Below are 10665 nucleotides of genomic sequence, written 5' to 3' on the forward strand. Positions count from 1 at the left end.
AGATCATGTTCAACTGTAGTTTATTTTATTAAAAAGACCAGGGTGCAAATATGAAATTAAAAAAAATAAAGACAAGCATATAATTTTTAAGCATTTAATACAAACTTAACAATATAAACTATTTCAGTCCCTCTTGACATGTAAGACACTGACTCAAAATACTTTGTTATACCGTATTTTTTATCAAGTATTGCACAATGTAGGTACAAAATTAATATTCATACGATTACATTTTGTCCATAGTATAGCAAAATCTTTTTAACCTCTTAACAGAAAATACAATTCATCTTTCAGAAAAAGCAAATATTCCTACACTTGAATTCCACCACTAAGGAATACTCTGTACACAATCTTTAGAATATTCGATGGATTTTTTTTTTTTTTTTTTTTAAAGATGGATTTCTTTAACAATTATCTTTAAAAAAAGAAAAATAAGGAAAAGCTGCTGCAGCCATCACAGATCACTGGAGTAGTAAAAAGATATAAATGCAACACCATGTCATAGAAACAATATATACTCTGATATCTTACAAACTCTGTACTAAATTAAATTATACAATTAGAAAAAGACCAAGTAACCCCACTTAGTAGTGCCAATTCATAAAAATCAGCCTTGTCTTACCACCGGTAAAATACTGTAAGAGGCCAAAACTTGAAGCTTTTTTTTTTTGTTTTGTTTTTTTTGAGTATTTTCAACATAGTAAAAAATTTTGTGCTTGGTTGGCAAAAAGGAAAAAGAAAAACAATGATGCATGTTGAATTGAAGTAACCAAGCTTGGATGTGTTTGTACAACAAGCTTTTAGTAGAAACCAACTCAAGGGGGCACAGTAAAAACACCCTTGGGCACATGCGCTTCACTGACTAGACACTACATCCTTAAAGTCCAGTTTCTAAGTGTGCGTTTTTGTTTTTCCTTCTCTTTGAGCCACCATCATTCATAAATAACATCTTGATGATGAGTTTAGTTAGCCATGACAGGCTGGAATTGCTGGTTAGAATACTGCATGTTGCTCAGACTGAAGTTGAGGCCATCCATAAGGGACTTGTCGTTGAGGCTTCCATAGGCTGCAAACATGTCAAAGGCATTGTTGTACTGCAGTGGGCCAAGGCCCAGGGAGCCCTCCCCGGGGAACACAGCCCCAGGACTGGACTGGCCCTGGAGGCTGGGGAACACAAACTCCTTGGCGTTGGGAGAGAGAGCAGAAGCCTTCTGCTGCTGCTGCTGCTGCTGTTGTTGTTGTTGACCCAGGCCCAGCCCGTACAGTGAGTGCATGGAGGTGGAGATGGCTTTCTGCTTCAGTAGGGTGTTGACATTCAGACCCAGGTTATTGGTAGGGGAGGTGCGGGCCACCTTGGTGCTACTGCCACTGCTCCCGTTGTTACCACGGGCGCTGCTCTTCATCTTGGTGGAGCCAAATTTGGTGGCAGCAAAAGTGGCAGTGGTGAAGGTTAAGGGCTGGGTGGAGCGAGGCATGAAGGATGGGCTCACGGCAGCAGACTGCCCAAAAGGAGGAGACGGGGAGCTGGACTCTGAGGAAGCCCCGACAGGGTCGCTGATTGGCATGAAGACCTGGGCCTCAGGATTAAAGCTGTTCTTGATCTCCTTGTCCAGCTCTGACCCATTCTCATTGTTATCATCCACATATAGCACCTTGACCGGTCCCTTCTCCCCAATCTGGTAGGAAACCTCAAACGGGTCAATCCACACACTAAGATCCTGAGGGAGATTATTCCGGACGTCTTCAATGTCCAGCCCGCTCTCTTTGGCTGCCTGCTCCACCACAGGGTCCACCTTCTCCCCTACGTGGATGCACCTGAACCCCGAACCTTTGTATGGCTTATCCGGATACCAGTGGCCTTCATATTTCTTCTTCAGCTGCCTCTCGAGCTCTTCGCCGAAAATATTAACGCGTCGTCGAGGGAGTTTGTTGTATAAATAGGAAATAATAAAGTTGAGTGCTACTTGAATTTCAAGCTGCATAGCTGCTTCAGTGGCGAGGGCGACTCTTTTACCGTCACAGAGTTGCTTTTCCCGAGCGTTGCAAAAACCTCCAAGGAAGCGGCGATCGGCGTAGAGAGGAGAAGTCTGAGTGTTTGTTGCCAAAACGAATATCCTTTCTGCAGCAGAGCTGGGTTCAGGATCCTGAAAGGCAAAGGAAAGCAAAAGCATTAAAAACTTGAAGCGGTTAATATAAATGCAGCCCTCCCCCCACCAAAAAAATTACTGACCATCTGTATCTTCCACCCCATACTCCGTATTCACTCCCCTCCTGCACAGCACTGCTGTATCTCAGCCGTACAATATCAACAGCTATAAATAAACACAGGCCACTGACTCAGAGATGGTGTCAGCAGTGTGTGTGTGTGTGTGTTCCCCAGTGATCTGGTGGGACAGATAAACGCACACACACACACACCGTTGACCTCTGCGGAGGGCGGCAGGTGTCAACAGTCAAGTATTTTCGATTGGGCCCCGGACATGTTTAGGCATAACTCCCTTTTCTGTCAAGCCTGCCGGGATATGCTAGTGCTTTCTGACTGGTGCACCGACTGAGCTACAGTAGCCCAGAGGGGCACGTACAAGCCTGCGACGTGAGTTGCTCTTACATAATGCTCATTCAAAAGTCTAACCCACACAGCCACGAAGCTCTACCTGCAACACGCTCGTTTAATAACGCAACAACACTAGCAATAAACACATTAATAAATAAAAACAGAACGGACTCATTTCCTCACCACGGTGGGCTCTGACATTGCCGACCAGCTTAGCATTAGCCGGACCAATTTAACGAAGGGTGTGAACAGAAATGTAGCCAGCTAGCTATCTATCTATATCGCCAGATACTGTTAATGTTTAGCTCGACCAGCTGGTTATCAGCGTTGCCTCGACGTGACACAGTGTGTGTGTGTGTGGCAAGCGTAAGGTAAACGCTAACGGTCGGTCACGCTAACGGCACGGTTAACGGCAACAGAAGAAGAATTTTTTTTTTTTTTAAATCTGGTCTGACAAACCCTCTTCGACGGATAAGCACACGCTACGTAGCATTTTAATTAGCTAACTGGCTACAGCCTGAATACTCGACAAACAACGTCGAGTGACACCCTTTTAAAACAGCTGCTACACATCCAGGAGACAATGCACGGCTAATTTAGTTGCCGACAAATAAATGTCAAGGTTGCGTTAACGGTTACTTACATGGAAATTCACAGCAGGTACCTTCTTGCTCGAGCAACAGTCCGCTCAAGGAAAACGTTACACTTGCACAGCCTTCTAGAGTAGCTTTCTAATCAGGATACAAAATGTTTCTACGGTGCTCCAGGCGTTTTTCTTTTTTTGTTTGCTTCTGTGGGGTTTAGTTCAATTCCGATTCGCAGGCTACCAGTCTGACTCCCCACAGCCTGGGAGTTTTTACAACTCTGCCCTTTAAAACTTGGGCTGGTTTGTTTATATAGTAGTCCTCCGCCACGGGCACAGAGGAGGTGGTGATGCGGCTCGCAGAGGTCAACACCCAGTACCGCGTTTCTATTGGCCGAGCCCGCCTACGTCACCAACAGCCACCCAAACCGCGGCTGTGATTGGATGACTCCGCGCTCGATCTAACGCAGGGGTCTATTTACGGTAGTGGTTCGCCTTTCATGTGTTTCGGACTATTTTGTTGGAGCAGGTTTTTCTCTAAAACACAATTTAAAACCTGTATGGCACGGTACGATTATGGAAACGCTAATGAAAAAAAACAAACTAATAGAAGCATAGTTGAAGTTTAAAAGGCTGGCATGTCTATAAATGTGTGTTTTATGTGATACCGTGGGAGGTCCTCTGTTTTCAGAAGTTGTGCTCAGCTGTGCATGTAAACTGGCTGAACAAGGACCCTGATGTGATTATTATGCTCGTTTCATTGTATAATTATTGTTGCCAGAGAGATACAAGACAGAAATTAAACCGATTCAGGCTCCACTCTTCCCACTACAGGGTTAATCAGACTTGGCTGTCCACCGTGGCGGAGGGACACACCTGTCACTGGTTGTGTTTCTTCTCACCAATGACATTTTGGTGTTCCTTGAACCAGCTGTAGCTGTAGCTGTGTGTTTAAACCCTTCTAAGCAGCTGTCCCTTACTCACTGCCTTTGCTTGATACAGCAAAATGTCCAGCACAGAGTTTATAGTTGCCATCAGCATATATTATCATTCTCCCCTGATGTGTAGCTGTAATAAAATTCTCTTAATTATAATGTCTGTGAATTGTGGACATGAATTTCAAGCCTCCGTGCTGGCTACTTGTTTTTAGCTGTGCTTTGCAGTGCTGGGCTTTAGTTCTCCTCTGTCAGGCCCAAAATGTTTCATGCTACATCCTGTTCTTACCTAACACACACTGTGTTTGCACAATAAATACAATGGCACATGAACTGTACTGCTGAGAGGGAGGTGGCAGGGCAGGAGAGGAGGAGGAGGAGAGATCGCAGACTCGGACACAAAAGCGTCCCCTGACTCTAAAACGCACTCAGTTTTCTATGCCGTCCCCGTGAATGTTAAAGCTGATTTATAGGAGAGCTGCCAGCTACTTACGGGCTCTCTAGAGGGAACGGCAGGGGAGTCAATATAATTTCCGAGGCGTATATGATCGATCTGAATCAATAATAATTCATTTAGATAGTCTGTTGTCTGAGCCATGTCCAGAACTAAATCATGACAGCAAAAATGAAAAATAAATATAGACACATTCCTGTTTCCCTCCTCTGCTCGGCTAAAATTAACATATAAATATACTTCAAAGCACACTAGTCATTTTGACATAGGTCCAAGTGGCCCTGGACAGGACGCCATATCACCTCAGAGAAAATAAGCTTCCAGAGGATGTATGGAATACAAAAAGAAGCAGAGAGTTAGACTCTTTTAAAGTCATCCTTTTCTCTCTAAGTGTGTTTTGGTATGAACATGATTACTCCATTTTTACCCATGCCTTGTTCTCTAAAAAAAATAACAGAGCCACATGTGTGTACTGTGGTTTATCAATACCAAAGTTAATATTTAGCTCAGAGCCACATCCCAGTGTCATAAACAAAGTGCTATAAAATGCAGTCTGATCGTAGCCAGAGGGCTGCAGGATGCTGCAGGCACAATGGAGAGTTCTTCCATCCTCCAGATTGAGTCTCAGCAGGGGTGAAAGATGAGTCCCCCCACCAACGAGGAGCTTGTGTGATGGATGACCCGAGCACAAACTAAACACACTGTGGGGGCCTTGGAGACACACCAAGGCCATCAGAGCAGGACAGGTTTTTTTTTTTTTTTTTTTTTCGCCCTCAAAGCACAGGAAATGTGTGAGTATGACCAAATGTTCCGACATGTTTCAATTTGCACCAGGCTGCATCACTGTTCAGCAAGAAATACGTTTTTTCCAGTGCTGTTAGAAATACCATGAGCGAGACCACATTCATTCTGCTCATTCTCTCTCTGTGTATACTCTGTAAGTAAGTGTTAGTTTTGGCGGTGGCCAGGTGGAATAATAGTCCCACACCATGCTTAACAATGACTTATTTGTTATTCTCCACCAGAGTATGGATCTGGTGCGCGGTGAAAGTTTCCTCCTGTTGTTGTGAGTCTGTCTGGCTGGGACCTGGAGGTAAACACAACTAATGAAGTGAGATGTTTTAGCATGACTCATGCAAATTTTTTAGTGAAGTCAGTCCACATCGACATTTTTCACCCTTCTCTTCACAAGGCTGTGAAATCCTTTCCTCTCTTCTCTGGCTTTGTAGCTGCACCCGGTCTCTGTTAAATTCCCAGATGTGGTCAGTGGACTTTAATTTGATATGTGGAACATCACATGCTCAAGACCTGGGATGAAATGAAACCTTAGACAATAAGAATTTGTGCCGCCTTTTGCTTGCTTGCTACCAAGACAAGAATGAAAAACATCCTCCACAGACTGGTGACTTTTATGAAAAGAAACTGGGTTTTGGCACACTGAATTAAAACGACTGACACAAAAGCATTGCTCATGCGAGCATGCTGCATAATAATAGGCTGCATTTGTTCCTCTTGGTTATTTGACTAACACCGTGAGAGCTCAGATAGATTTATTAGATCCCTTTCTTTCCAGTGGACTTCAAAGCTCAAACCGTGTTCAGAAAGATTACTTCACTCTTTAATGTCTCACATGTGGACTTCCTTCAGAATTTTCACCTGGAGGGAAAACATTTTTATTACCCATTTCAATTTCAAGTTGTGGAAGCTCATTTTCTAGCTTCAGGTTGTGCCTTTCCCTAGAAGAAGTATAATTTGAAACACAGGCCAAAAATGAATAGGCAGCTATTAACAAACTACCGTCTCTTTGCCTCCCTACAGTTCTTCATTAAATCCTATGCCCCTCTGAAGACAGATTCACTTATCTTCATTTCTACCTCTAGCTAAGTGCAGCACCATATATTCTTTATGTGGAGACAATAACTGCGACCTAGCCTCGCGTAGCCACACTCACTTCTTATCAGAAAATGAATCTTAGATTTTGGATTTCATTATGGAGCGTGTTTCAACCTATACAGAGAAATAAATACCTCTCCACGTAACTGGATAGTCCTACAACAAATCAGAGCTATTTTGTGCTAAACAAATTCAACTTCATGGCGCTCATGTTTGCTAACATTAGCCACTTAAGCTACACTAGGCCGTGCAAGGCAGTAACAGTGTGTTATATCCTCTTTCACACGTTACCTAAACTTCCCCTTTAAAGCTAACTGGTGCCAGTAAATCTTGCTGCCTTCTTGTAGATCTTTTGACCTTGCAGTTCAGACATAGGAAGTCGTGAAAACACAAAATGCTTTGTGTTTAAGTGGTAACATCAAGTCATAAGAGCACTAAGCAACTGTTGGTGTCTGGAAGTCACAGAGGCTAAAGTTTTAGCAAGCTAATGACCAGGTAACTTAGCAACGGCATGATGAAAAGATGAGTTTGTTGCACTGGCTAGCGATTTTACCCGTTTCCTGTCTTTGCATTCATGTGAATAATCCAATCTTTGTCATGCAAATACCAGACAGTAGCTGGTTTTGGGTCAAAAGAATGTCCAATGTCATTGTCATATTTCAACTTAAGAGCATATGAGTCGTAAATGGTCTTGTATTTATAAAGCACTCTTCTACATATTGGTAATCAAATCTCTACAGTCACAATGACACGTCTACCCATTTGCTAACCCAAGTGCACACTAGGGGTTGTACCGACCGGTCAACTCGTCGACTATAAGCAGGAAGTCGACTAGTTGCCGATCACCTGATAATAACAACACAGACGTCTCCGAGAAGACAAGTGAGGAGCCCAGTGGGTCATTGCAGCAAACAAGCAGCGGTTCATCAAGTGTGTGGAAATACTCCACTAAAGATGAAGCCTGTTCTACCGTGACATGCTGCAAAGCATTTGTTTCTACTGTGTTTTTACGTGTGACGTCATCAACCAGTCGACCCCTAGTACACACATATTTAAAACATCAGTGCCAAGTCCTGCAAGCAATTCAGGGTTCAGTGTCTTGCTCAAGGACTCTCCCACATTTTTACCAGATCCATGTGCTGGGAATTGAAACGCTATTCCTTTGGTTTGTGGACAACCCACCCCGTGAACACACCAAAGTTGGAAAAATTGCCAACTCTGGAGATCATCCGAGGAGCATGCAAATGCACATATTTACACACAATCAATGGAAGTCAATGGGAATTCGTCATGATATCTCAAAACACAGGTGGCCTTGTTTTTTTATTAATGAAAACAGACTAAGACTCAGATAAACTGAATCTTAGAGTATAAACAGCCATTACTTTTACAAATGCTCTATCTGAGTGCAGTTTTGGCCTAATTGTGTAGCTGTCTTTCTGTAGTCCTCTCTTAAGAACAAGGTCTCTTTCAGCTGGTCTCTGTAAATACGGCCTCTGCGCATATATAACTTTTACCAGCTAAATAAATGTGATCCCGTGTGGAATAGAAGTTTTACTGCTCTGTTATTGAAATACAGTCTCATCCGTGGAATAGGAAGCGGCTCTCAATTAGTATTCATAGCAGCTCTGTAGTGATAGCAATCTAGTATGGAATTTATAGCTTCATGCACGCATGCACAAGCACCTGCTTTATTCTTCCCCTAAATTCTAAGAAATTACAGTCTTAAAACTCTCAGCTGCGTAGATGAAAGCAGCTGCGAGTGAATTACTTGCAGCATGTATGTTTACACAGGAACATCATTTAAAAGTGTAGAATATGAGTCTTTGCTGTGGTACATGGCCGCCCTCTCGAATCTGGAGGGCGAGGAGATCTGGTGTTGCTTCTGTCTGAGTTGTTTACAAATCTTGTGGCTGCCGATGGGGGGGGCAGAGGGCTCTTTTTCACACCAGTGCCAGGAATGTCATTAATATAAGCAGTGGTAATATTTGCGCCCCTCTCCTACTAAGACACACTCTCATACCTACATGCATGAACAAACAAGACATTTCTCTGTGAGCCTGAGCTTACTCGCCATGCATCTACAGAGGGGGATGAAGTGGTATTTATGTGGAATAATGAGCGTATTCATGCCACGCAGCACCCAGCGGTTTCATATTTGAGCCGGGTTACAGTGTTTTGACCCCTGGAAGGATTCATATCAAGCCATCTGGAGGAGAAGGAAGGTTACACAATAGGGGATCAGCTGCGCTCCTCCTATTTAAACATCACTCTGCTCTACTATTTAGTTTCATGTTGGAGGATTATGTTTAGCATGCCGGGTGCTGTGTCATGAATCAGCCAGCAGAACAGAACAGAGTCGCGTTAAGCTTAATAACGCAGGCATGGCACGGAGACAAGATCACTCAGTGTTTTTGCCGCTGTCCCGGCTCACACGGCGCGGTACATGGCAGAGCTGTGCCCTTGCAGTCAGATCGACTTTTTGAGAAATTCAATTACGCACTGAAATGAACAGCCAGAGCTTGTGGATGGAACAGGGTTTAGAGTGAGAGCCATCCATAGGAGTAGGAATGTGTCACATATCCATGAATACTGAATGGAGTGTGCTACAGTAGGCAGGCTGCCCCTGTCATTATGATTTGTATTTTTAACCCCCCCCCCCCCCCCCCCCCCCCCCCCATCCCTCCCTCACTTGCTCCTCTTCTTCCATTTGGACTGTAACCTTCTCCCCCGCACCCGCTGCACACTCCTTAAAACAGATTTCTGTCTTCTACCCTCATTTGTGTGGGTGAGATCGTTCTCTGGGCAGGCACTGCAGCGGATGATGTCAGATTATGTGAACACCATGCATCATCATCACCATCATCACACGATATCAACAGAAACGTTTGCATGCACCAGCTCGAAGACACCCTCAAAACATTGCTTTTTCACATCCGCGTGTGCGGAGCCGGGATTTGCACAGATCCTCTATTGAGAAGCCTTCAATTCTGTTTGCCAGAAATGATGTCAGTGTAGTCATGGCAACTATTCTTACACATTACCCCATGCTCTTCCACAGTTAGAGTACCAATCAAGTGCTATTTGTCTAACAAATGTCAGATCTCATCTCTTAAATGGCAATGAGGTTTTTTTTTTTTAACAGTTAAAAAAGCAGAGGAGGAAGAGTTTAATATGGCCCACGGAGACATATGTCATTGCTCTATTCTGCTTTCATAAACAGCTGACCAGGAAGAGACGAAATAATGAGCATGAAATCAGGATCATTGAACTGTACATAGGGTAATGGTGCTGTATATCTAATTCTTTCCATCTAGGTATTGTAAATGTCCTAATGGGAACTCAGGCTGAGCTCGTTTCATACAGTGAATCATTCATTTGAATGGTGTTGTAGGTTCGGCGTGAGTTGTCCATAACCTCCCCAGCGCCACCAGTAGCAGCCGCAGCAGTCCATGCTCTCTGGTCCAGGGAGCTGACACAGTGCTGCTGGAGTAACGAGAGAAGGTGGAGCCATATTTCGCTGATGGATGTCCTTTGATCGAAAATGGAGAAAGGTGATAGGCTGGCCAAAAAAGAGCGTGAGAACACAAAAAAGAGCCGCGGTGCAGAAAAACGAGTGTTTCAGGCAGGGCCCGCTGTACCGTACGCAACTGCATCAGCAGCTCAATGCTGTAATCTCCGGGGAGGGCAGAAGGAGAGTAATTGTGACATTGCTCTTTGGCTGGGAATTGCTACTCAGTGCAATTCAGCCCAGTAATCAGAAAGCGTTGGGGTGAATAGTCAACGCGGTCAATTCAGTCAATTCGGTCGGTTTAGATGATAAATGGAAATGGCAACACCCAACTGCAATACACCTGAATGATAAAGAAGAGAATTTCCTCTGAGGCTCTGCCTGCGACGAACACTTCCACTTACTGTTTAGACTCTGTATTTCCAGACCTTGTGTTATACAGACCTTTCACACAGTCTATCAGTAGAATTAGGACTAACTATATGTTCACTCTGTGAAGACATCAGACGGGGACTTTATTCTGCTGCTTCAGGTTGATGTTTGTGTAAATGAGGCTCAGTGAAAAAAAAACACATGTCCCCTGTCGGTGGCATCTTCCTATCCATGCAGATAAGTATTTACCCATATTTTGAAATGGAGTTTTCATTACTTCCTACTGAAGAAATAGTCCCTCAAAATGGTCACTGAAAGCAGCTGACAGCACATCATTTATCAACACTGTGAGTGCTGAAAAAT

The 10665-nt window shown here is 43.8% G+C and overlaps 1 protein-coding gene across 1 annotated transcript; it reads right to left on the minus strand.

Moving 5' to 3' along the window:
• Positions 1-3: 3 nt before the first annotated feature.
• LOC311504408 (protein Tob1-like) lies at positions 4-3431 on the minus strand. The gene is made up of 2 exons (XM_084567461.1): positions 3198-3431; positions 4-2144 (listed from the first exon to the last, which is right to left on the minus strand). Exon 2 carries the CDS (start codon positions 1980-1982, stop codon positions 963-965), a length of 1020 nt encoding a protein of 339 aa, XP_084423587.1. The 5' UTR covers positions 1983-2144; positions 3198-3431; the 3' UTR covers positions 4-962.
• Positions 3432-10665: the final 7234 nt, after the last annotated feature.

The sequence above is a fragment of the Chelon labrosus genome, assembly GCF_963514085.1.
Source record: "Chelon labrosus genome assembly, chromosome: 19".
In the NCBI taxonomy this organism is placed as follows: Eukaryota; Metazoa; Chordata; class Actinopteri; order Mugiliformes; family Mugilidae; genus Chelon; species Chelon labrosus.